The sequence below is a fragment of the Natator depressus genome, chromosome 4 (assembly GCF_965152275.1).
Source record: "Natator depressus isolate rNatDep1 chromosome 4, rNatDep2.hap1, whole genome shotgun sequence".
NCBI classification, from domain to species: domain Eukaryota; kingdom Metazoa; phylum Chordata; order Testudines; family Cheloniidae; genus Natator; species Natator depressus.
In genome coordinates, this window is record NC_134237.1 from 121635827 (window position 1) to 121663654 (window position 27828).

Sequence of the window (27828 nt, forward strand, 5' to 3'; positions counted from 1 at the left end):
TTAAAGTTTGTAAATTAGAACAATGGCTTTTGATTTTTCATACCACCTCACAGACACTTAGCAACATTTTGTACAAGATGAAAGTAATGCAAATCTGATTATGACAGTAGAGGTACTAGCATGCCATTTTCTTTTCACGCAGCCAACATAAATAATGCACCTGATTTGTACAGGTCATTCGTGAAAGGTACACAGAGCTTCTGGGTTGTGTGGAGAAGAAAAGCAAACACATGGTAAGCCATCACCCCAGTGAATGAAGATCACAAATCTTGTCTTGATCCTGTACTACTGACCGTCAGAGTGGTTAACTATTTAGAGTATTACATTCTGGAGCACAAGCAACATTTAGAAAATGACAAATTATTTTAGCTTATATGCTTGAAACAACTGTGGCATTAAATGACAAAGTATTGGCAATTTTGTTGCATTACCACAATCAAAAAATATTTAACGTGTCAAGAAAAATATCAGTGTATATGACATGAGGCAAGTGAGCCAATCCACATCTATCAGTGTTCAAATGTAGTATTAAGTATATGTGGCTTTCAGTAACATGGCATAGTGGATTATCTGTTTGCTCCCATTACAAAACCAATTGTAATGTTTGCTACCTTGTATATATAAATCCAGTCTCATGAATTTACTTTCAACTTAACTAGTTGGTCCAATTGATATTTGCCAACCAGCTTGCAGAATCGTTCGTAACATCAAATGTTGTGAAAACAGGGAAACAGTTGATAACCTATGAGTATATTTAAAAGTAAAGTAAAATAAATTGTTATATGTGGAACTGACTTACAAAATAATGACTTGTATAATATAGTACTCTCTCATTTAAGGGCAGAAAATTTTTTTTAAGTTCTCTACTATGAACAAGGGCATACAGTAACATCTGAAAGTGTTTTCACAATTATTTAAAGTTTAAATACTGTATAAATTTCAAAGAGATGGTGGTCTATCTTAGAAGTGAGACACATAAATGACAACTACTAAGTCTAAAATCTAAAGGCAGCGCTTAAGTGGAAGGATTACCAGCCCATTCTGTCCTCCTGGATGAGCTTTTGCAAGAGATCTGCTAGTCAGTAACCATCTTAAGAAAGCCACTCGCAGAATATTTTTCTGGACTCTGCTTATCGCAGACACACAATCTATAGACAACCCAAGTTATCAGGGACAGTAAACCCCTTCACTGGCTGAATCACTTCAATCTACCATATTGTGTAGTATGCTCGCTCCATTTTCCCCTGGCATGTCAATCACATGTATTACCACAGTGCTTAGGGATCAACCAACATTGGCGCGCCATTGCGCTAAACATTGTAGTAGGCAGACCCTGCCCCCGAAGCACCTGCATTCTATTAAAGTGTTATACAGATTTTTAACTTGAACTTCAGCCTCTCACTAGATATTTTCTGGGACAATAGTAGAGTTTGACGGCCTCCTCCCAACGTAGCAGTAAAATCCATACCTCTTCTAGATATTCACAAGTTATGTTAAAAAAAAAAAAGGAGTACTTGTGGCACCTTAGAGACTAACAAGTTATGTTAGCACCTATTGTCCCAAATGGAAATTATGTTTGACATAAATACTGCACTAGCAGGATAGCTTCATAGTTGTCATAACTAAGTTGCAGCTGATGCTGGGTGGGGGGTTTTGAGGAGGGAGGGCCAGGTTACTGTATTTATAAATAAAACAAGTTTATATTTATCACTGATGAATTCTCATTGCCCTAGCAAAACAAACAGGAGGTAAGACCACACACAGAACTAAAATCCAGTTGGTTACATCATTAAGTATTTTGGATCCCTCTCATACCACAGAAACCATTTCTTCTTTCTTCCCCCATGTATCTGACAATTTCCTTATGGAGAAGGAAGATGAAGGTGCCAAATGAGGTATACACTGAAACTTGCAAGTAAGGACATTGCCAACAGGTAACCCCCCTGTAAGTGGGGCACCTAAATCTAACCTTAGTGCACTTCTCAACAAAAATCTGTTCAACCTTTAAAGAAAAAGTGGGGAAAAAGGTCAACCTCAATTGCTGTCTTGTTAGTTATGACAACAGAGTATCTCTCAAAAAAAAAAAATCAATACTGTAACTGATTTTTGCTTGAACCTCGGTCAGTCACCTAAGACAGATATCACTGCACAATATGAAATGCTTACCATAAACCTCACTGAAGTGCAACTAGAAAAACTGAGCAAACATGCCCAAATGGTTTCAACAGCTCAACAGGCAAGCCTGCCAACCCACTAGTAACGAACATGCAACTTTTCAATGAAAATATTTTCGGAGAAAAGGGAACTTCACTTTAAGGAGAGAGCATGTGCCCTAGATGGCAACGCCTCAAACCTCTTCTCTCGCTCCTCCTCCCACAAGCTTCAGCACAAGCCCTGGGGGCGCAGAAAGATGGGATGCCTGGCATGGGATGCTCCCCGAGACTCCCCACCACCACGCTGCCTGGATCAGGCTGCAGCGCCCTGCCCCTGTGGGGTGGGGGGAGGGGGGAAAGGACAGTGCCCAGCCCTGCATCCCCGCTGCAAGGGTGGGGGGGCAGGCAACACCCCGGGCCTCCCTGCTGCTGGGGGGCTGCGAACGGGCCAAAAGGGGGCTCTCCCCGCCACCGCGGATGACTGCCCAGCTCCCCCAGGCTTCCTCCCGCGGGCAGGCGGGCGTGCGCGCGCGGGGCTCCGCTGCAGCGGGACGCCTGTCACTGCGGTCGCAGAGCGGACCCCGCTATAGGCTCCCCGCCTCCCCACCCAGGGGCGGCGGCCCCTGCTCCCGGAGAGGGGGTGGGTGCGGCCAGGCCTCCCCACGCAGCGCGCCCCCGTCCCCCCATCCTCACCTCGCCATGTCCCGCCCCGGCCCCTCCAGCGCCGCCGCTCAGGGCTCCGTTGCCGGCGGCCGTTGCCGGCGCTGTCAGCAGGCCGCCCACCACGCTCGGCGTGGCAGCCACCGCCTGGGCTGGAGCCCGCAGGGCGGCCGATGCCGAGGCGGCCCCGCTCTTGCTCAGGCCTCCCGCCCCGCCGCCGCCGCCGGGTCCGGGGCCGCCGGTACTGCCGAGGCCGCCGCCCCGCTTGTTCTTTCTGCGCTTGGCTCCTCGCTTGGCGTCGGCCGGACTCATCGTGTCTGACACCCGGGCAGCGAGGAGGTCGGAGCCGCCGTCAGCGCCCGGAAGGGGGAGCGGGTAAGGGCGGGGCACAGGCCGCCCCGGGCACCGAGGAGCAGGGGTGCACGAACTGTCACTGTAACGGGGACTCCCTTGGCCCCAGCGCCGCTGACCAGAGTTACCGTCCAATATGGCGGACACAAGGGGAAAGTGATCCCCCTTTACGTCGGGGGGCTCCCCCTTGCGCTGACGGGAACCCGCGCCGCGCAGCACACCGGGAAATGCAGTCGTAATCCGCCGCCACTTCGGCACCGCATCCTATCAGTGGGAGGGGATGGGACTACAACTCCCGGCGTGCATTGCGCGGCCCAGCGGGGAGCGGTCGGTTATGTCATCTCGTTTCGCAGCTTTCGATGGGATTTGTAGTTTTCTTCGCAGCCGTTAGCCTGGTTGACCAACGTTGCCACCCTTGTCAGGGGACTACAGAGCCGCAAAGAAGGAGCAGCGGCGGAGGAGTCTAACAGCACCACGTGATTGTTGGCTACAGGAGCTTTTAAAGGGGTAGAGTCCTTAGGCAGCCCTCCAAGAGTCCATTGCACAGAAAGAGGGTATGTCAGGACAGTCCTGTGTAGAATACAGTGTAGCTACTTTATTAGGTGCAATGTCGTTTCCCAGCTGTGCACCTAATACAGGGGGTTCTAATGGCACTGCAATTTCCAGATGTGAAGTCTGAGGTATCTGAGCTGCAGCAGTGTTTTTCACCAGAGTGGAACCCCCATGCAGGGAACATGATTGGAATGCATCTCGGTTCAATGTAGTTCAGTCTCCATGGTGCGTGCAGGTTTTGACCTCTACTGAGTCTTCCAATTAGTGCAAAGCACAGTGGTGAGTTTGGAATAGGGGAGCTAAAACCAACCACACTCATCGCAAATATGGCCCATCAAACATCCATTGGATGATGACAGCTTTTAACCTCATCACAGCTGTCGTGGATTTGTTACACCTTTAAATATAGGGCTTGTTTTCCAGAAATATATATTTATTAACATGAGGTCTGACCCTTTGGAGCTTACACAGGTAGAGTCTTCCAGTGAAACTGCAGTCAGTATCTCAAACACACTACTAGGAGCCTTCTGCAAATACATTGTATAATACAAAACAAACAATTTTTTTAAATTAAGTATTTTAAACTGTTAAGTACACAATAGCAAACCATTTCAATAGTTACTTTTTATTACAGCATCTTCACAGTTATAAGGTGGGCACCAGTGCCACCTCCTCCCTTTGCCAGATTTTGAATGGGACCTGATCCTGTAGGAGTGCTCATAGGCTGCCTACTGGATAGGCAGGCAAACACCTATTTTCCCCCGTCTGGGACTTAGGCAGGACATAGGTATCTGAGCATATGAGGCAGCAGTGCACATGCCCAGAGGGAGGAATTCAGGTGCCGAATAAGTTTAGGCACCTACAGGGTTAGGTGGCAGCCAAGAAGGAATTTTGTGGATGGCAGTGAAGCCTAAAATTTGGACTCAGCCGTCTAAGTACCTTTGCGGATCTGGGTCTCCCTACTCATCACTGTCCTTCCAACACTGACTTTCTACACTTTTTCTAACACAAGGGTAAATTCCGGCTGGTTCCCGATCCAAAAGTACAGGCCCGTAGCACTTGTGCTAGTGGAAAATCTCCATTAATTCTTTGTAGTAACAGGTTTATTACACACAGTTGAGAAGTTCTAATTCCATCCAGTAGAGGGCAGTGGTACACACGCCACAAACCCATCCCTCTATCTAATACTCTATCAGTGGATTTCTAAATCAGGAACCACTTAGTAGGTTGGCATAATTTTCTGGGATTATCTATGTTTTTGGCATGACAAAGGCCCATGAATCATGTGACACTGCATCACTATATGTTGACACAATATGATGAAATAGCATTGCAGCATGCAAATGGATCGATAGGACCAGACGCTATATTGATGCTTTATCATATTTTATTGTAGCCAGTGGCAGATTACTGTAGCGTAATATTTTGATGCAATTCAAGATGACAATATATGATAGTATGAAGATGAGTGTTGAAAGCAGATTGTTTTTCACTCAAAGGAATCTTGCAACGTAGTTTACTAATATTTTTGACCCCACTGGCACAATGACTACACTTGGCCTCTCCTACTCACAAAAAGGGCAACTCTAGGTTACAGTGCTGTGGATTGAAAGTGCACAGTTGTTTCATTGTCTTGTAATGAGCAAAGTGGTGTTTCCGTTCTAGCAAACCTTCTGCCTACAGTGAAATTGTTCTATGACTAGCCTTTCTCAGTCGACTGAAAAAGATATTTCTATGTACACACATGCAATTATGGAAGCAGGAAGACATGTGCTTTACTTCACCCTTGAATCTCACTGCTGATCATATCCCCTTCCCACCTTGTTCTATACGATGGCGGGTTAGATTGTGAGTTCTTTGGAGCTTGGCCTTTGTCTTCATATCTGCCGGTTATGCTCCTAGTGTAGGGGTGGGCAAACTTTTTGGCCCGAGGACCACATCTGAGAATAGAAATTGTACGGTGAGCCATGAATGCTCACAAAATTGGGGTTGGGGTGCAGGAGGGAGTGAGGGCTCTGATTGGGGGTGCGGGCTCTGGGGTGGGGCCACAAATGAGGAATTCAGGGTGTGGGAGGGGTCTCTGGGCTGGGGCGGGGAAGTAGGGTGCGGGGGGGGTGAGGGCTCCGGCTGAGCATGTGGGCTCGGGTGGGGCTGAGGGGTTTGGGGTGTAGGAAGGTGCTCCGGGCTGGGATTGAGGGGTTCAGAGGGTGGGAGAGGGATCATGGCTGGGGCAAGGGGTTGGGGTGCGGGGGGAGACTCAGAGATGCAGGCTCCGGGCGGCGCTTACCTCAAGCAGCAGCACGTCTCTTCTCCGTCTCCCGGAAGCAGCAGCATGTCCCTTCTCTGGCTCCTACGTGGAGGCACGGCCGGGCGGCTCTCCACGCTGCCCTGTCCACAGGCACCACCCCTGCAGCTCCCATTGGAGAGCCGGAGGGGGCCATTGGAGCGGGGCCATTGGAACACGTAGGAGCTGGAGGGGAACCATGCCGCGGCTTCTAGGAGCTGCGTTGCGCGGCCGTGACCCTGCTGCCTGGCTGGAGCCCTGGAGATGGGGGACCATGCTGCGGCTTCCAGGAGCCGCGTGGAGCGGCACCTGACCCTGCTTCCCGGCTGGAGCACCGCAGTTCTGCAGGGGGGCAAGCCCTAGGAGCTCAAGGACCGTCTTAAAATAGCTAGCAGGCTGGGTCTAGCCCACGGCCCATAGTTTGCCCACCCTGTCCTAGTGGAATGTTAGTGTTATACAAACAAATAAGTGTTATACAAAATGCACACCCTCACAAACCTGAGGAAGAGCTCTGTGTAAGTTCGAAAGCATGTCTCTCTCACCAACAGAAGTTGGTCCAATAAAAGATATTACCTCGCCCACCTTGTCCTACCTTCACAAACAGCATTTTATTTCAAGCAAAAAATATGCATAATAGCAGAAATTCTGATTTTACTTCACAAAGCATCATTTTTACGTAGGGTATTATTTTTAATGTAGAGAGCTCCTATCTTTCATTTGATGTTTTGGCATGCTCTTATTTAAGTCTGATCCAGAGCCAGCTTTATCTTTTCCGAGTTATTTTATTTACACTTGTGCCCATTCACCCAACCCTGGGCTTCCAAAAGAAATTATTACAGCTCTGCCAGTTTGTATATTCCCCACGTGTTGCAGATAAGATGCATTAATCTGGGAACTATTATAATAAAAAGCAGTCAACACTGCAGCAGTAAGAGTAATAATACTCTGTTCTCACCATGTTTAATTCCCTTGTTACAGAAGCATCACCATGTTGTTTTTACTCTTCAGACCATAAAGGACCAGCAAGTCATCTTTCTTTAATTCAGTTTTCAAAATTAAAAACAGTTCCCATGCCTGAATGGGGTTGTGAATATTTATAAACTGTGAAAAGCAGAGCTGTGGTTTTGGGTTTTTTGAAAATCTGTGTGAATTTACTGCCCACGAAAATGAGAGACTTGTGTGGTTTCCTACACAGCTCTGCCGCTATACCTCATTTTTAACTTGCAGTCCAATCTTAGCTGCTGCAGGCCTGGGTTGCTTTAGAAATCGCTTTGCCAGTTTAATGGCAAATTTGAAATACGCATAGCATGGAAGGGGGTGGGGAGATGATGTGACCAAACTCATGTGGCTGTGACTGCTCAAAAGACCTACACCTTCGTTTCTTGCCCTTACTTGAATCAGCTCAAGTGTAGTGCTCCTCATCATCACTAAGAAAATAAAACCATTCCACTAAAACATTTGAGAGAATTAACTTTAATTTGCCTCACTCTTTCTTTTCGCCAGAGCCTCACACTTTGAATTAGTGTGCAAAATGATATTATTTAGACTGCTAATAATTTCAGAATTGCTCAGACTGGCACCCGAAATGGTCACAAACAGTAGGACTGATGAACCGAATGTTTGTAAGACTATTGTCGTGCATTCCAATGTTTTGCCACCTGAACAGGTCAGTCTTCCACAGTGTTGTAGCTTAGTCTTTGAGGCATATAGTCTATAAAAAGCTGTGTGCAGAGTTCCACAGGGCTCAATTAGGGTCAGATTCGGTCTTCAAAATTCACATGAGCATAGGAAAGCACAATGTAGCTTTTACAGTTTAATTGGAAGGTTTGCGGCAGTGTCCTATCATGCACCTGACAACGATCTGTAGAAATGTACCACTCAATGTGTCCATCACAAAAAGTAGAGAGAGATCTCCTGCTGCTTATTGTTATTAATCATTTGTTATCATGTATTATTGTAGCTCTTAGGTGCCCTAGCCATAGATCAAGATCCAGTTGGGCTAGGCATCAATCAAACACTGAACAAAAAGACAGTTCCTGCCCCCAAAAATCTTACTATCTACATAATGAATAATAAATAATTGGTTCATAACAACCCAAAGTGTGCTAGGTGCTGTACAGATATATAGAAGTTACAGGTTTCAGAGTAGCAGCTGTGTTAGTCTGTTACAGTACAGCATCTGCCCCAGTGAGATTACAATAGAAGGGCTCCTTTGAATGCAGTGGGCTTTGGATCAGGCCCTTCAGCCCAGTCCCGCAAACACAGGCAGAAGTATTTCCATTGAAGTCAATGGGACTACTCAGATGTCCAAGAGTTCACAGCTGTTTAGAGCAACAGAGGCATCTTGATGGGATTTTAAAGCTGTAATTTTTTCTCCACTGTTTTGTACATTATGTAATGGCTTTATTTATATTTCCCAAGTTATTTCTGGGCTCTGTTTTTCTTTTCCGCTTGACTAGCAGATAGGTTTAAGGGTCTCATTTAAAATATGGGGTCTTTTCCCATGGGTGGCAACTATAACAGGGCAGAGAAGGCTAAGCCTGCCCTGGCGCAGCCGCTGCCACCCCACTGCCAGACACCTGGGCTGTAGTGGCCCCACCTGTGCTCTGCCTCTTCCCCTCCCTGTTCTGCCCCGTCCCAAGGCCCGCATAGCCCACTGCTGCTAGGTGAGTCCCTCCTCTCCTCCTCTCCAGCCCCTGTCTATGGAGGTCCCCACCACTTGCTGCGTCCCTCCTCTCCTCCACCCCCGTCATCACAAGACCCTGCCTGCCCGCCGTGTCCCTTCCCCCCTGCAAGGCCGCCTGCCGTTCACTGCATCCCTCTTCACCCCCCTGACCCCCGTGAGACCCCTCGCCCACCACTTGCTGCGTCACTCCTCACCTCTACGCCCCCGCATGGAGGGGGATAGAAGAGAGGAGGAATGCTGAGAGGGTGAGCAGTGGGGGACTTGGGGGCGGGGAAAGGAGGAGAGGAGGGATACAGGGAGCAGCAGGTGGTGGGAGCCTTGTGTAATAGTAGCCCAGGCACTCCACCCTGAAGGATATATTTCACGACAACTAGACATACACTCAGCTGTGAGAGCCTCATTTGAAAATCTGCTCATAGTTTAAATGTTTCTTGCAGAACACAAAAATGTACTTATAGAAAGAGAAGGAATCTTTATTTGTCCCCTACATACAGTGGTTGCTGCTGAAATACATACACAATGGCAATGGGGACATTTACATTGTAAAATTAAAGCACACACAGCAATCATTACAAGGTTTATACTACAGTGCAAGAAAACAATGCCGGGCTCAACTAATTACATAAACCCATATTACTGGGGCTCATTGTCAAAATACTCCTTTAAAGTCTCCCTGATTTGAATAACAACCTGTTGAGCCCCTCTAACAGCCCTGGTATCTGGCTGCTCAAAGGCAGCAGCCAGCTGATCCACCTCAATGCTTCACCCCTGTGGAAACTTCTCCCCCTCAGCTTCACAAATGTTAGGCAGAGCACAGCAGGCTGCTATGACCATGGGAATATTTTCCTCATTGAGATCTAACCTGCCAAAAAGGCAGTGCCAGCAACCCTTTAAGCATCTAAAGGCACATTTAAAAGTCATTCTGCACCTGCTCAGGCTGTTGTTGAAGTGCTCCTTGCTGCGGTTAAAGTTGCCTGTGTAAGGCTTCATAAGCCATGGGAGCAAGGGGTAGGCTGGGTCTCCAAGGATCCCTATTGGCATTTCCACATCCCCAATTGGAATCTTCTGGTCTGGAGAGAAAGTCCCTGCTTGCAACTTCCTGTATAGGGCAGTGTTCCTGAAGATGCATGCATCATGTACCTTCCCAGACCACCCTGTGTTGATGTCAGTGAAACAACCCTGGTGCTCCATCAGAGCTTGCAATACCATAGAAAAGTAGTCCTTTCTGTTGATGTACTCTATCACAAGGTGGCCTGGGGCCAAAATGGGGCTATGGGTGCCATCTATCGCTCCACTGCAGGATCAGTCGGTAGCAGTCTGGAATTGCCAGCTTCCATACAGCATTTGCCACTTGCTTCTCCACTGTTATGGCAGCTCTCATTTTGGTGTTCTTGAGCTGGAGTGCAAGGGCCAGCTCCTCACACGGTCCCAGGAAAGTTCTGCAGCCACTGCTCATCATCCTATACCTGCAGCATGATTGTGATCCCACCACACAGTGCTTGTTTCCCGAGCCCAGTAGCGACAGTCCACCATGTGCAGCTGCTCCGTGAATGTCAACAGCAATCTTGAATTGTTTCTGTCCATGGCATACAGCAGGGCAGACACCATGATGTCATTATCAGATTGTCAGCTCATGAAACACCACAAGATCAGCCTCGTTGTGTTCATAATGCTTACCACAAGACTGGAGAGCAGTGCAGGATCCATGCTTTCAGACAGAGATGGCGGGTGAACAGGTTACAGGGGCTGTTGAAAAGCGGCATGAAATGTAGTTGGAAGCCCATGGAATGATCCGATGGAGAAAACTGGGACACTGAGCCCACCCCTGTGAGGGACTGCAATCCCTTCCCACAACACCAGTGGCAGATGGGGGCGGGGGGATGAGTTGCGCAGGGGAATAGCTGTCCACGGTGCACTGCTCTCTCTGTCGATGCATGAGCACCAGCTGTGGATGCACTCTGCCGTCACAAGGCATGTTGTGTGGACATGCAAATGTGGTTTAATTACAGCAGCAGATGAACGGCGGCGTAACTAAAGTCGACTTAACTCTGTAGTTTAGACATAGCCTTAGTCTCATGTTTTCACTATGAGGTCTCACTAATGCTAATATCAGGAGAAGGGACTTGAGGGGTCTCTCACATCCCAGGTGAGTTCCCTAACGACTAGGCTAAATATCATGAGGGAGGGTATCCTCCTCCCCACTGGCTGTTTTGTGCGAACTTGCCTGAGGGGCCAGATGCTGTAGATGTGTTCAAAGACCATCTACGGCCTGGGCCCCAGCATGCCACTTGGGCAGCTGAATACCTATTGTTCTTGGTTTGTGGGAGTTAGGTGTCTAAAATACCTTTGAGGATCTGGGCCTCAGTGCCCATTTCACATCTGGCCAGTATGTGTTCTTCCTCCATTTCAAATTTCAACAACTAGCCCCCTAGCTGGATGAGATGCAACTAGACACCTGTGAGTTGGTAACTTCCTCTGGAGTCATATGTTCTGCAAGGAAGTTCTGACTGACATGGCTGTAATAATCCTTTACTTTGGGGACATCCTGGCTCCATTAAAGTCAATGAGAATTTTGTTCTGGACATTAACAGAGCCAGGATTTAACCCTGGGTATTTTAATATTCTTCCTCTTCTCTGATTTTTCTGGAATCTGCTTTTCCCCCTCTTTATCTTCCCCCTGCCCAGAAGAGGTTGGGAAGTAGCCCCTTTCAATTCACCTTCTAAATTGTTGATAAATATAACCAGGCAAGATGCAGGTCCCAACAAGTGGAGTGAAGTTCTTGGACACATCTTGAATTAGGACCTCATACTGCATTACAAAGAAACTGCCAGTTGGAGTGAGAGAAGCTTATTCCTATAAACCAATGATATTGACTTTGCTTTGTAGAGATGGGCCAAGGCTGGACTATGATGTGAACTTTCCCAACATTTTAGGTTGTTTGGAGCTGGGTTTTGGTCCAGGCCCAAGCCAGAGCAATGAGACAGCTGTGAATTTCAGACCCAGATGGAAACTCCCCACTAGATAAGTCTTTTTGCATCTAGTTAAATATTTAGCTTATTTGATGAGATTATTGATATTGAATGGACTAGAGTGTAGAACCATTTTTATAATGTCTCCTAAAATCCAGAGCATATTTTAATTTTATTTGGATAATCCTCAGAGAACTTTGGCGTGGTTTAGTTTGTAATGATACACTCCTGGAAGATATTGTGCATCCCAAATTTCATAATAGGGGTGGTAGGACTTAAGCACTCTCCTGATCATGCCCAAAATACTTTAAAAGCTGCTCAGAGTCCTGCTTGCTTAATGTCAGTTGTGAAGTGGGATTTTTTTGTCACATTTATAGTCAGTTAAAAGTTACATTATAGCCAACTCTGAGTTTCAGTGTATTGATACAGGGGAGCATAGCTTAGGGCTTCTCTCATTCCCATGGTAGAAAGCATTCAAGGGAATCCCCCTTAGGCCAGGTCACATTTGGCAGAGACTGGCACAAATCCAAGAATGTGAGACTCTCTTTTTATGTGTGATTTGTCTTATGAAGGAGGAGAATGTAGCATTATTTACAAGTAAGAGGCTTGATCCTGCATGGTGCTGAGCATCAACCTCCTTGGCTTACACATGAGTTGAGGTTGCTCAGCACCTCAGGTGCAGGCTGAACAAACACCGACATGCTTGCACACTGTGTGCTTTTAAGAGGCAGTTATAGAATGGCAAGAAGGCAGTTTGTGCATTAATGAAGCAGGCAGAGACATTTCCTGAGCAGCTTCAGTGTCTGAGTCTTCATTTGCAACAGCAGTATCAAGAGCATTGGCAGAGGCAGGCTAATTAATCCAGGCAGTTCCTGTGTAGAGGGCTGCTTTTTTTTTTTTTTTTTTTTTTTAAAGTAGCAAAACACCATGTGCACTGCACTGTTTGCTTGTATAGACAAAAAGGAGCTTAATCCCTCTGGTCATATTTAGCACCCACCATCAAATATACCATTGGCAAAACCCCACAGAGAAATCAGGGCACCGTTGTGGGGTGTAGTTTGTTTTTAAAAATCAGAATATCATAGAGCCAACATACCCATCCAGCTGAGTAGCTCTTTGATTGGAAAGGATGGTGGGTGTGTGAGAGAGACAGAAATGCAACACGTGGCAAAATTTGTACAGTATATTAACAAATACAATATTTGAGCACCTAGGACATGATCCTGTACATACTTACGAGTCACTCTACTCATGTAAATAGCTCCATTGATTTCAGTGGGTCTACCCATCGAGTAACTGCTCACCTATTTAAGCGTTTGAAGGATCTGGCCGTCAGATTGTAAGCTCCTTAGGACAAGGACTCCTGACTTTCTCCGTTCTCATATCTTAGACTTCACACTGTACTTACCATCATGGTATCTGAGCGCCTTTGAACTGCAGTCAGGCACTGTGGAAATTTAAGAAATAATCCCAAATTGTGTTTCCTACTTCAATGAAGAGATTTCACAGCACGACTTGAAGCCCAGCAGTTTGTCAAGGTTAATTGAAAAAAAGGGAAGATCATTTACTTGATTTTAAAAAGCTGCTCTAATAATTCTCTGAAATAAACATCACCACCTCCCCGACCCTGCAAAAAAAAAAAAAAAAAAAAAAAAAAAAAAAGCAGCAATGACACTGTTGTGGCAAATGCAGCCCTGCTGAAGTCAACAGAACCAAAAGCTGGATGGATTTGGCCCAGTAAGTTAATGGACACTTTTCATTTCTCTCTCTAAGAATAATACTGTATCACATTACAGTTCTTCACACTGAATTATAACCATGTTACCTTTGTATCTTGTCAAGGTTCCTTCCCCACTCTGAACTCTAGGGTACAGATGTGGGGACCTGCATGAAAACCTCCTAAACTTATTTTTACCAGCTTAGGTTAAAACTTCCCCAAGGTACAAACTATTTTACCTTTTGCCCTTGGACTTTCGCTGCCACCACCAAATGTCTAACTGGTATTATATTATTAGGAAAGAATCCGTTTGGAAACGGCTTTCCCCCCCAAATCCTCCCAAATCTTACACCCCCTTTCCTGGGAAGGTTTGATAAAAATCCTCACCAATTTGCATAGGTGAACACAGACCCAAACCCTGGGATTTTAAGAACAATGCAAAAGCATTCAGTTTCTTAAAAGAAGAATTTTAATAGAAGAAAAAGTAAAAAGAATCACCTCTGTAAAATCAGGATGGTCAATACCTTACAGGGTAATTAGATTCAAAACATAAAGAATCGCTCTAGGCAAAACCTTAAGTTACAAAAAGACACAAAAACAGGAATATCCATTCCATTCAGCACAGCTTATTTTCTCAGCCATTTAAACAAACAGAATCTAACACATCTCTAGCTAGATTACTTACTAAGCTCTAAGACTCCATTCCTGTTCTGTCCCCAGCAAAGGCATCACACAGAGAGAGAGAGAGGCTTTGTTTCTCTCTCTCCCCAGCTTTTGAAAGTATCTTGTCTCCTCATTGGTCATTTTGGTCAGGTGCCAGCGAGGTTATCCTAGCTTCTTAACCCTTTACAGGTGAAAGGGTTTTTCCTCTGGCCAGGAGGGATTTTAAAGGTGTTTACCCTTCCCTTTATATTTATGATATATGTATTGAAGTGATTTTTGTGTTCTCCTTCAAAACTTAAGTCTGCAGTGCAGATTTACCAGAAAAGAAAATGTGTTATCTTCAACATTCATTTATTCTATGGCAACGAATTGTTCCCACCTCATTTTAAATAAATGGCATGTCATTAAATCACTGCAGGTGTACATACTGTTTGCAATGTATACCATAAAATGCGCTTCAATAATGTAACTTGCTACTATGCGAAATACAGTACACTGAACATTTACATGAAAATGCCACTTTTCTTTTCAAAGTGGGAATCAATGGCTCCAAGTGCACAAACCAAGCAATCACATTTAGAAAAGAGAGGCATTTTTAATAATCTACATTATCGCTTGGGCAGTTGGGTGTACCACTGATAAAAACCATAGTGTACAACTCAGAAATCGGGAAGTGGATGCCAGATGGACCTCAGTTAATGCACACTGTGCTAGGAAAGCTATTAAGCCTGGTGGCTGATCTCATGCAGGAAACTCATTCTGTTCCTCCACTGAGAATTCCATTCCCTAACAGAGGAAACCTAGAATAGAGAGAAAGGATGCTTCAGTTGTTAGCATGCTAGTCAAGGATTTGTTAGACCTGGTTTGGTTTGAAGTCCCTGCTTTACCACAGTCTTCCTGTGTGATTTTGGGCAAGTCACTTGCTCAGGGCATGGCTCCACTTGAGAATGTAGAGCACTTTGAGTTAAACCAGCCTTCATAGAGCGCAGTAGGAAAAGTACTGCAGTCTGTCCACACTGACAGCTGCAAGCGCACTGGCATGTCCACATTTGCAGCACTTGCAGTGGCATTGGGAGCGGTGCATTGTGGGCAGCTATTCCACAGAGCACCTCTTCCCATTCTGGCGCTGTGGCTTGTGGGGAGGGTGCAGGGGTAACGGGACATTCTGGGTCCTGTTCCAATGCCCTGTGATACATCGGTTTGCATGCCAGCAATCCCTCTGCTTGCATCCACAATTGGCACCATCTTTCAACATTTTTTGTATTGCGCGCGCTGTCTTCCCTTTGGGTCTGCGGGAATGGAGCTCAAACTGCTGAGGAATATGCTGACAAGTCTCACCAGCACATCACATTTGGCAGTCGAGTTACTCCTTAAGATCCAAAGTGACAGTGAGAACTCCAACGATATCGACGCGAGTAACGCATACGACACGAGATTGCTTGTGGCATTCATGGACCTGCTCACCACTGTGGAACGGCACTTTTGGGCGTGGGAAACAAGTACTGAGTGGTGGGATCGCATTGTTATGAAATTCTGGGATGACGAGAAGTGGCTGCAGAACTTTCGGATGAGAAAAGCCACTTTCATGGGACTGTGTGAGCAGCTCGCCCCCACCCTGAGGTGCAAGGACACAAGATTAAGAGCTGCCCTGATGGTGGAGAAGCGGGTGGCTATTGCAATCTGGAAGCTGGCAACTCCAGACAGCTACCGATCAGTCACTAACCAGTTTGGAGGGGGGAAGTTGACCACTGGAATTGTGTTGATGCAAGTTTGCAGGGCCATTAATCGCATCCTGCTCAGAAGAACCGTGACTCCGGGTAACGTGCATGACATTGTGGCTGGCTTTGCACAAATGGGTTTCCTTAACTGCGGAGGGGTGATAGATGGAACACATATTCCAATTCTGGCACCAGCCCACCTCGCCTCTGAGTACGTTAATCGGAAGGGGTATTTCTCTATGGTTCTCCAGGAGCTTGTGGATCACCGTGGGCGTTTCATTGACATTAACGCAGGCTTGCCCGGAAAGATGCATGACGCATGCATCTTTCAGAACACTGGCCTGTTCAGGAAGCTGCAAGCCGGGACTTTTTTCCCCAAACCAGAAGATCGCCGTAGGGGAAGTCGAAATGCCCATTGTGATCCTTGGAGATCCCGCTTACCCTTTAATGTGGCGGCTCATGAAACCCTATACAGGGAGCCTTGACAGCAGCAAGGAGCGGTTCAACAACAGGCTGAGCCAGTGCAGAATGACTGTGGAGTGTGCTTTGGGCCATTTAAAGGGCCGCTGGCATTCTCTGTATGGAAAGCTGGACCTGGCCAATAACAGCATCCCCACGGTTATATCCACGTGCTGTACCCTCCATAACATTTGTGAAGGGAAGGGAAGGGTGAAAGATTCACTCAGGCACGGAACTCGGAGGTTCAACACCAGGAGGCTAAATTTGAACAGCCAGAGAGCAGGGTTATTACAGGGGCTCAGCACGGGGCTGCAAGGATTAGGGATGCCTTGAGGGAGCAATTTGAGGCTGAAAGCCACCAGTAATGTCTGGTGCCCTGCACGGGAGTGAAGTGTAGTGGTTCCAATGTTAGTAGGAATCTGTGTTTGCTACGTATGATACACTGACTTGCAGTGCCTGTTGCTTTCCTAGGCCAAGGTATCTTTTACATTATGCAATAATAAAGAACATTTTCAAAGCAAAAAAAATCCATTTAATGAAAAGAAAACGCATTTATTGAAAAGAAACATAACTGCTTTGGAAACACAAAGGGCAAGGGAGTGGGGTGGGGAATGGTATGGTACAATCACAGGTTTGCGTATGTCCTATCATCATACTCAGCCTTCCAGTTTGGAGTGCTGTGCAATGAGTGCTGCACTTCAAGATGGCTGTACTGCATGGTGATGGGGGTTGAGTGCAGTGGGTCAGGGTTGTAGTTTTCAGGGCTGGGTGGTGAAGCTACAGGTGTTGGAGACAGCTGGTGGCAATAAGAACCCAGATGTTGGGGAAAGTGAGTTGGGAGCACAAGGGAAAGAGTTTTGGGACAAGGGCTGCGGGGGGTGGGAGGTGCGGGCATGATAGTGCTCCACCTGCATGGCTACGAGCACCTGGATCGAGCCCGCTTGGCGCTCCATGATGCTTATCAGCCGCTCTGTGCTTTGATGCTGGCGATCCACATTCTGCTGGCAGACCTTCCTTTCAATCTCCCGCCATTCCTGCACTTTTTGATTTTCATTAAGGGAGTGCCTCATGACTTCATGCAGCATGTCCTCTTTGCTTCTTCGTGGCCTCCTGATTCTTTACAGCCTCTCAACTGGTGATAACATGGATGGCTGAAATCTCAAGGTTGCATCTGTAAAGGCAAAATGCAGCACTTAACAGAGGCAGCGTTGTTCACACAAGACAGAGCAATGATTCCCCTGTACTTAAGGGCAAGCAGAGTCTACACAATAGCATAATTTGCCCATCCCAAAGCGAGCACACATATACCATGGGAGCCCCAAAATGGTGAGTAAGCACAGGGTCAAGCGTGACTGATTCTTTCATGGCTGTACTGTCCTCTGGGTTTCTGTGCCTTGGGGAGAGCCAACAGCTGCAGGGGGCCCCTATACTGAACACTGTCCCACATATTCCACCGGAGTTTGTCCTGGAAGATATCTCACTGCTGAGGGTGACCTGGGAAGCAAGGGAGGGTCTTCTACTGCAATGTGGCTTCCGCTCTGGCCCATGTACAGCTTGCCTGTGTGCAGCAATGGTCCCCCCGCCCCTCACGGCACAGTGGCGTGGACATGTTAGTCTGACTGGGACAAGGACCACAGTGGCTCTCCCGAAAAACCTGCGCAAGTGCATTGCCCAGGTTCTGGCTGAGACCTTTAAAAGAGATCACTGAGACTGATTACTGCAATGAGAGAGAGCACATCAATGCCCTATTCCGCATCTAGGCATGCATGCAGCCCTAACCCTCCTCACCCCAAGAGCCTGCACTGAATAACTTCCTTCCCAAAATAAAAGTCGCTTATTGGGAACCTCCTCTGGTGTTTGTCCTTCCCCAAGCACTGGCCAGCGCGACTGGCTACTTTCCTCCTGGCTTGAGAACAACCCTGGCATCCCTGCAGCCAGGAGCATCTTCCTCCTCCTCAGCACCCTGGCTCCCGCTTTGCTCCTCCTCATCCTCCTCCTCCTGCCTTGTTGCACTGGCCTCTGTGGTGTCCATGGTGGTACTCAGCGTGGAGGTGGGGTCGCCCCCAAGTATCGCGTCCAGCTCTTTGTAGAAACAGCAGGTCGCGGGGCCAGCACCGGAGCAGCTGTTTGCCTTGCAGGCTTTGCGGTAGGCATTCTGCAGCTCCTTCACTTTAACCCTGCACTGCAGAGCATCCTGGTCATGGCCCCTTTCCAGCATGGCCCTTGATATCTGCCTGAAGGTATCGTAATTCCTATGGCTGGAATGCAGCTGGGACTGGACAGCTTCCTCCCCACAAACACTGATGAGGTCCAGCACCTTGCCATTGCTCCATACTGGGGATCGCCTGGCGCATGGAGGCAGGGTCACCTGGAAGGATTTGCTGAGAGCACTCCACGCCTGGCTGAGCAAACAGGAAGGGGATTTTCAAAATTCCCAAAGAATTTAAAGGGCGGGTCTGACGGTTGGTCACCTGAGGGCAGGGCAGTAGAGTTCAAAGTGATGACCAGAGTGTCTAGAACAGGCGTTGTGGGATACTTCTGGAGGCCAGAGTGCACTAACAGACCAGGGCATCCACACTGGCGTCGCGGCACTCCAGCGGGTGCGCATCAAATGTAATTCCACTCAAGAGGTGGAGTACCAGGAGCGCTCTAGCCACGGAGTCAGTGCACTCTACATGCCTTGCCAGTGTGGATGCGTTGAGAGTTAGAGCACACTGGGCTGCTTTAATGTGTTAACTCGCAAGTGTAACCATTGCCCTTTGCCTCTGTGTGCCTCAGTTTCCCCTGTAATCGTGATAATGCCAATTCCCTAACTCACAAGGGTGTTGTCAGAATAAATATATTACAGATTATGAGTTACTCAGATACTACAGAAATGAAGCTAGATAGGTATGCCAGCAAAACTGCTTCAGCTGAAGTCAACCATCACATAGCCCTGAGGGAGATAAAAAACAACACCTTTGAAGTCAATGGAATTATATGGTCTAACACCAGCATGAGTGAGGTCAAAACAGCCTAAAAAAAGAGATACAGTATTAGCAACACCTTGAAGTTTCACCCAGAAATGCTGCACACCTCAGACTTCTAGGACTGTCATAGTAAGAAGCACACCCCGCTGTCCTGCTGATACATGCGTCAGCACTTCCCAACTGCTTTCAGTACAGCAACTTGTCCCCTCAGTTGTACCTTCAATTTTACACGCTTGTCAAAGTAGTAGGACAGCTCCTGTAGAACATCCTAGGGACCAGATAAAATAACCATGATCCCTTGGTTTTGTAGCAAGATGTACATAACAAGTACAACTACAACCTACACCATACATTTCTTTCCCATCCCCATTTTCCCTCCTTGGCTGCCATCTTAAATGACCCATGGAGGGCCATAAAGCTGTAGAGTTACTGAAACAGGCAGATAGGGTGTTGCACATGAGAAGGGGGATGGACAGTAAGATGGGGCCTGCTTGGAGAAACATGTAATTAAAATGAAAAGATGGAAAGAAGATCATCCTAATTTTATTCCACCATTCTGTAAGTCTCCAGAGACTAATGCTTTCTCCCTGCTTTAGCAATTGACAAGTAAACCTATTGCATAAAAAGCTGAGTGTATGCATTGCTGACTTGTTCATTAAGACTATGTCTACCATTGCAATTAAACACCTGCAGCTGGCCCATGTCAGCTGACTCAGGCTCACAGGACTCTGGCACCAGGGCTGTTTAACTGCAGTGTAGACATTTGGGCTCAGGCTGGAGCCCGTTCTCAGGCATCAGTCTCCCTCACATGATCCCAGAGTCCAGGCTCCAGTCCAAGCCTGAATGTCTACACTACAATTCAGCATCCCTGTAGCCCGAGCCCCACAAGCCCAACAGGTGTTTCATTGCAATAGAAACATACCCTAATAGTTTTAGATTTTCAGGCAAAGAAACAATCCCATTTGCATTTTCACCATTCAGTCTATGACATAATTTACTTTACCTTGATGAAATTCTGCCTGCCTACAAGTGTGAGTGGCATTACAACAGCGAAGGACACTTTACATGTTGCATAAGATCATTACTGAGCCTCTTCCTCTTAATAAAAAAGGCTCACTAAAGGATTATGTATTGTACACAGGGTATTACACAGGCACCATTCATTGTTGTTAACAGGAACTTTGAACCAGCTCATCCAAGCAGCATGCTGAGAAATTACCCCAGATGCTGTGATATTGTGTGTACAAATAAAGCTTCTCGCATTCCTACCAATCTGCCTTAAACTGACAGGCCTGCAACTATACAATCAAGATTGAACACACACAGACACTGTCCACACCCATATGTATATGTTTACTGCAGACCTCATGGAACTATCAAGACAAGCATTTAACAAACCTAAGAAGCCCCATTACCTTAGTAATTTTTTGAATCTCTTTCCTTAATCCTTCCTCCTTTCCCATTGGTTTATTGCTGTCAGTTGAGTCATGACTAAAATTAGGCCCTGCTCCTGCAGCTAGCTGTGTGTGAAGGGAAACCCTGCTGCACAGAACCCTGATGGTCTGCCTGCATAGAGCTGTTTGCAGGATCTGGGTGTTAGACTGATCTGTGTGGGGGTGGGATTGGATCTTTTTCATTTGTCTGCAAAGCATGTAGCACACCCTGGGGTGCTATATATAAATAACTTAATAAAGCAGCTCTGCCATTTCTGTACAGTGATATTTGTAGTTTAAACATTCTGTTGTGGCTAGAAGCAGCTATAGATGTGAGATGCCCTTGGCCCGTCACCTGGTTCTGTTACAAAGGAGATGGCAAAGGGAGTGAGCAAGATCAATTTGTTTTAGAAAAAGAGATTAAAAGACTGGTAAGGAAAAGATAAATTAGTGCATTTATTTCATGACATAATGAATGCAGGTAAAGGTATGGCTGCTGGGGGTAAGTGCTGTAACGAATACCTAGGAGGAAAGCGTTACATGAGCATTCAATGATTAAATTGTTGTTTATAATTTACAAGTGTTTGTCATGCTTAGGTGCATTTTGGTTACATGTAGAGAATGGGGGCTTAAAGGTATTTCACTCCACAAATCACACTCAATATTTTATTTTCTGAATTAGCTTGACTATATAACACACATAGGCCCCAATGGGACCTCACATTGGCCTAGGACTGGGGCTTTAGGGTGCAATTAGGGCCACTAGAAATCTGTAAGAAATGTTACTCAACTTTTAACGGTTTGTGGGATTTTTTCCTCTCAGATTCTGCAGATTTTTAAAGCAGGTTTATTTACAGCCTGATTCCAAGCCCCTTGGAGTCTCAGGGAGTCTTTCCATTGACTTCCATGGGCTTTGGATTGGATCTTCAATACTAATATGTTGTTCCATAAATTGTCAGTTTGGATTTTAAAAGAAAAAAAAAAAGATACTTTTCACTAAATGTCATCTCTCAAAAAAATTCCTCCCCTATTTCTCCAAGGCTTTTCTTCCCCCCGAGATCTTCCAATCATTCTAGCATGAGCATCTCTCTACCTTTCCCTTTTAGAGTCCTCTATTACACATACTTAAAATGTTCTTCTCTCTTTAAAATGTTAAGATCCATCCCTGTGGAATTTAATTTAGAATGACTAACTCCACTGAGTAAAGCACATTAGGTGGGTGTTACTACTAAAATAATAGGACCTTGGGAATTGTCAGATGAGATCAAACCAGTGGTGCTTCTAGTCCAGTAGTCCTTCTCTGATAGAGCCCAATACCAGATGCTTCTGAGGAAGATGCAAGAGTTACATCTTCACTAGGCAGTTAGGAGATAACCTGCTACCAGAGAAGTTTCCTCCTGGCCCATATAGTTAGAATTTGGTTTAAGCCTTGAAACATAAAAAGCGGTGAGTTAATAGGGATATTTGAGTTGTTGTCATTAGGCTTCAGAGATCACATCCTGAGAGGCTTTTCATTCATTTCAATAGATGTACTCCAAGGCCTTTTATGATTCATGGCAAGCTGAGTGCAAATTTGACTGAAAGATTCCAGGGATTCTGTGGCACTCTGATTTAGTAGACAACCTTCTGTGGCTAATTTATATAATTAAAAATGGTAGGGTTTAGTTATCTGAATATGAAAATGAATATTACATTTTTCGCAGTCGTCTTCGTCATGTTCCCATTACACCTCTGGCGTTTAGGGCAGTGACAAAGTTCCTCCACTCCTGTCTGTTTCTGGCAAGTCTTTCGATGGGTCCCCAGCTGTGCCCCAGATTTTTCAGCTCAGCTTCCACAGCTCTTTGCCATGTTATAGCTCCTGCTATTTATTTTGACTATTAAAGTACAATTGTTGAGACGACATTTACATTGTTGCCGTTAGCTGAATGGGGTAGCTCACATGTCTGAGCACCACTATTTTAGAACGTAGCTTCAGGATTAGAAGACAGCACTGCAAACATTTACACTCAGCTCTTATTTGTAGAGTTGTCTTTGCTACCAAAAGGGCCACAGAGATTTGGTGTTTTTCCACGTAAGATTCTGAAGCACAGTTCTGCAGCAAGGAGTGGATTCCAGGGCAAATTTCACCACGTTGGATTTGCAGAACACACAAGATATTATGGCACTATGGACAAATGTTAACAACATGGTTGTGAGCTTTCTGTCTGCAGACTCAGCAAGACAGCACTACCTTAGGTCACATTCAGCAAGGTATCTGCAGCCAGAGAGGTTAGAAATAAAAGTAATATTTAATGAAAATGTACTCTCTGTGGAAAACAATGAAACCCATTTGAAGAATCTAAATGTACATTAAAGCATGGAATTTACACAGTATATATTTCCAGCAGCTGTAGTAATGAGTGAGTGTTTTAGTTATCTGGCTATATGAAGATGTTGTGTTTATTGATTTGACATAGATGGCTCCCAAGAGTACTATTCAGTCCAGAGCACATCATAAGTATCTCAATAATGGTACCAGTGTTATTTCTGCAACATGTTGCTTATGGAATAATCACCAGACTACATTATTTTTTCTTATTCATTAGTTCAAGTATTGCAGAGAGCTCAAAACAAACTGTTTTGCAATAAATCTCTTTGGATGCTTATATCTACTCTTGAAATCTTTTAATATGCCCCTCGCAGACTGAACTCATACTACATATTCATTTGTATTTGTTTATAATTTTTTTAAGGTAATTCAGAGCTCATGAAAAGTATCAGGTGGATAATGATGAAAGCAATTGAAGTCCAGTGTTTGTCCACAGGAAAGGTACAGCACAGCCAGCCAGAGGGCACACCACAAGGCTACAGTCCTTGCCTGAAGATACCAGCTTAGGGCATGTCTACACTGCAGGCGGGAGCATGTTTCCAAGCTGGGTAGACAGACACATGCTATCTCTGCTTGAGCTAGCTCCCTGAAAATAGCAATGTGGCCATAGTGGCAGCTCAGGCTAGTCACCCGAGTACAAACCTGCTTCACCCTCCTAGCATGTATTTGGGCAGCTAGCCTGAGCCACTGCAGCCACACTGCTTGGGCAAAGCTAGCAAACATCCGTCTACCTGCACTGGGAACCACCCTCCCAGCTGCTGCATAGAGACTTTCTAAAAGTGAAAGGGAAGTTATGTCTCTACACCCATTCAGTTAGTGGTGCTTCTGCTGAGGCTACCAGTTTTTATAGTGAGTTTTGTGATGTGGACACCATGCCACTAGGAACCAGATTTAGACTCCAAACAGCTGTCAGACTGTAACGACTTTTGGCCACGGCCAGCCCAGGCTGGATTTGAACCAGTGACTTCCCAATCAATCCCTTCATCCATCCAGTTCTCTCAACAGACTGATATTTTAGTTTGTTGTTGCTGCTGCTGCTGGGCATATAGGCTCCACATTATAGGCTGTGTCACTGCACTGCTCTCCTGGGATGGCAAATTATTTTCTCCTGTTGAACTCTACTGTGTACTTCACTTGTGTTTTTATTGTAGAACAATTAAACACAAGTGTAAGCAATTAGTTGGCATGCAGTTAAAAATACAGGTGTTGTTAGGGAGAATGCCCTTGAGAGTTCTGGGGTAGCGGAAGGAAAGGGAGACAAATCGGTAGACTCCCTGTAGGTCTGTAAGATCAAAGTGCTTTTCCATTGTTACTACTAAAACTCTTCTCCTTCTGGTACAACCGTAACTTACCTCAGTGTCAAGCTGAGTTATACATACATACATACTGGTGAAAGGGTATGTCTCACACACAATGGCTCTCATATTTAGGCTTGGAAGGATTAGATTTTTAATCAGTAAATTTCACCGTACACACAAACAACAACAAAAATATTTCCATCACTAGTAATCAAAATTTACACATAGGCAAAGAAAAAAATGCTGCTTGAGAACATATTAGTATTCCACCTTAATTTATATAAAATGTGGTGCAATGCCTGCATTAGAGGAGATGGTTAAGGATATTTACTTTGTATATTTTGACATGTGACGTTGACAGTTTGTGTTTATCGTTTATAAATCTTTAACTTTTTGAATCTCAATGTCTGCTGTCATTAATTATTGTCTGAACCCCTCTCCCCTCCCCAAAAATTTCCTGCAACCAGAAATTTAAATAGATAAAAACAGAAAAAACGACCAAGAAACAAAAACACACAACCAAGAAAATTTAAAACAAATAAGAATCTAAAAAAATGCTTAACAACAAACATTGATATCTGCCAAAATTAGAACCAAAAAATTGATTTCTGTGAAGCCTAATCCTATCTGACCACATTAATTAATTTTACCTCATGGAGCAATCTCTCTCTGTGTTGTTCTTGTGGTGGTTATGCTGCGAACTCTTCACGCCAGGAAATTAGGTGGTAACCAGTTTGGAAGGGCTAGAGAAATATTGATGAATTAATTCTAAGATGTCAGCACATTTGGAGACAAATTATACATATTAAAAAGGGAATGTTTGTTACTTTAGGTGAAACAGAGTTTGGCAAGAAGATTAATAAGGCAGTAGGTGATTTAAAAAACTCTGTTTAGTATTGGGATGCTGTTTGAGAAGTGGTGGGTCTGTTAAAAGGCGAAAGTAAAACTGGCTAAAAACAAGGCACAGCAGCAAACACCACTATGGGACATGAACATGGGACAATATTCCATTTTAATTTATGTTCATGTCTAACAATGTATTGTTACCAACTGGCTCATTGCATGGGAACCACTGCCCTCTACTGGATGGAATTAAAGCTGGCCATTATATGTCAAATTAATAGTTTGAATGGGAGAGGCATGAATTTTTGGAGCAGGAGGATCAAAGTTCTCCTTCACTGTCTGAGGAGTAGTTCCTAGGCTTCCAAGATATACAACACAGATCAGAATTTTCCAGAGATGTTATCACCCACATTCAGGGACAAATTTTCACCACAGCTCATTAGGCGCATGTTGGGAGTGCTGAATTCTACTTAAAAACTGGCCCACCATTATGGGTATTGAGCACTTGAAAATCTGTCCCATAATGGTGGTAACCCTGAAATTTTCAGATTGCTGCAAATTTGTTACAAGACATATGCTGGTGGGGTAGGAAAGGATTTAAGAGTCAGAGTAAGAAATGTTACTCACTGGAGTACATTTGTTTCAGTGAAGATGCAAGAGATACTGTTATCAGTTCCTTCCCTGAATATTTATGTACAGTGTGCATTGGAGCAATGGCTATTGACCACACTGTGATATTACTATTGCCACAGAAGTTGCAGTATACTGTAGACATAGAAGGGACAATATCTCAGTCAACTTCAGGCAAGATCTACAAGGAGCAGGACAAGATACAGAAACAGATCAATGAGAGCTATGGGGTAATGATTGCCATTAACATTTTTGTTTATTCTTACCTCCATTCTCTACCCATCCCTCCTGACCTTGCCCTTAAATCATTCACCCGTGCATATCTCACCTATCTACAGCCCGCCCACCACCATGGAATCATAGAATCGTAAGACTGGAAGGAGCCTCAAGAGGTCACGTAGTCCAGTCCCCTGCACTGAAGGCAGGACTAAATATTGTCTAGACCATCCCTAACAGGTGTTTGTCTAACCTGTTCTTTAAAATCTCCAATGATGGAGATTCCACAGCCACCCTGGGCAATTTGTTACAGTGCTTAACCACTCTGACAGTTAGGACGTTTTCCCTAATGTCCAACCTAAACCTCCCTTGCTGCAATTTAAACCCATTGCTTCTTGTCCTATCCTCAGAGGTTAAGGAGAACAGTTTTTCTCCTCCTCCTTGTAACAACCTTTTATGCTCTTGAAAACTGTTACGTCCCACCTCAATCTTCTCTTCTCCAGACTAAACAAACCCAAATTTTTTCCATCTTCACTCATAAGTCATGTTTACTAGACCTTTAATCATTTTTGTTCCTCTTCTCTGAGCTTTCTCCAGTATGTCCCCATCTTTCCTGAAATGTGGCACCCAGAATTGGACACAATACTCCAGTTGAGGCCTAATCAGCACAGAGTAGAGTGGAAGAATTTCTTCTCATGTCTTGCTTACAAGACTCCTGCTAATACATCCCAGAATGATGTTTGCTTTTTTTTGCAATAATGTTACACTGTGGACTCATATTTAGGTTGTGATCCACTATGACCCCCAGATCCCTTTCTACAGTACTCCTTCCTAGGCAGTCATTTCCCATTTTGTATGTGCCCAACTGATTGTTCCTTCCTAAATGGAGTATATTGTCTTCTCTGTCCCCATATCTAGCGACACCATCATTGGACCCAACCGCACCAGCCACACCATCAGAGGCTCATTCACCTGCACATCTACTAATGCGATATATGCCATCATGTATCAGCAGTGCCCCTCTGCCATGTACATTTGCCAAACCAGAAAGTCTCTATGTAAAAGGATAAATGGACACAAATCAGACATCAGGAATGGTAACATAAAAAAGCCAGTAGGAGAACACTTCAATCTCCCTGGACATTCAGTAACAGATTTAAAAGTAGCCATCCTTCAACAACAAAAACTTCAAACACAGACTTCAAAGAGAAACTACAATTCATTTGCAATCTTAACACCATCAGTTTGGGCTTGAATAGGGACTGGGCGTGGCTGGCTGGCTGACTGACTACAAAAGCAATTTTCCCTGTCTTGGTATTGACACCTCCTCCTCAATTATTGGGAGTGGACCACACCAACTCTGACTGAATTGGCCTTCAACATTGGTTCTCCACTTGTAAGGTAACTCCCTTCTCTTCATGTGCCAATATATATTTATGCCTGTATCTGTAATTTTCACTCCATGCATCTGGAGAAGTGGGTTTTTTACCCACGAAATCTTATGCCCAAATAAATCTGTTAGTCTTTAAGGTGCCACCGGACTCCTCGTTATTTTGGTGGATACAGACTAACATGGCTACCCCTCTGATACTTTGCATTTGTCCTTTTTGAATTCCATCCTATTTAATTCAGACCCTTTCTCCTGTTTATCCAGATCATTTTGAATTTTAATTCTAGCCTCCAAAGCACTTGCAACCCCTCCCAGCTTGGTATTGTCAGCAAACTTTATAAATGTATGCTCTGTGCCATCATCTAAACAATTGATGAAGATATTGAACAGAACCGGACTCAGAACTGATCTCTGTGGGACCCCACTCACTATGCCCTTTCAGCTTGACTGTGAACCACTGATAATGGT

The 27828-nt window shown here is 45.2% G+C and overlaps 1 protein-coding gene and 1 long non-coding RNA gene across 2 annotated transcripts in view; both read right to left on the bottom strand.

The window, feature by feature from the left end:
• FAM193A (family with sequence similarity 193 member A) overlaps positions 1-3265 on the bottom strand; it is a 97275-nt gene extending 94010 nt beyond the window's left edge. The window contains exon 1 of the mRNA XM_074951796.1: positions 2847-3265. Coding sequence (XP_074807897.1) covers positions 2847-3125 — 279 coding nt within the window. The 5' untranslated portion in view covers positions 3126-3265. The remainder of the gene's footprint in view (positions 1-2846) is intronic.
• A 13544-nt stretch (positions 3266-16809) lies between these two features.
• LOC141986828 (uncharacterized) lies at positions 16810-25947 on the bottom strand. The gene is made up of 3 exons (XR_012639372.1): positions 25752-25947; positions 24932-25024; positions 16810-17384 (listed from the first exon to the last, which is right to left on the bottom strand). It is a non-coding gene; the product is annotated as an uncharacterized LOC141986828 (long non-coding RNA).
• Between the last annotated feature and the right edge of the window lie 1881 nt (positions 25948-27828).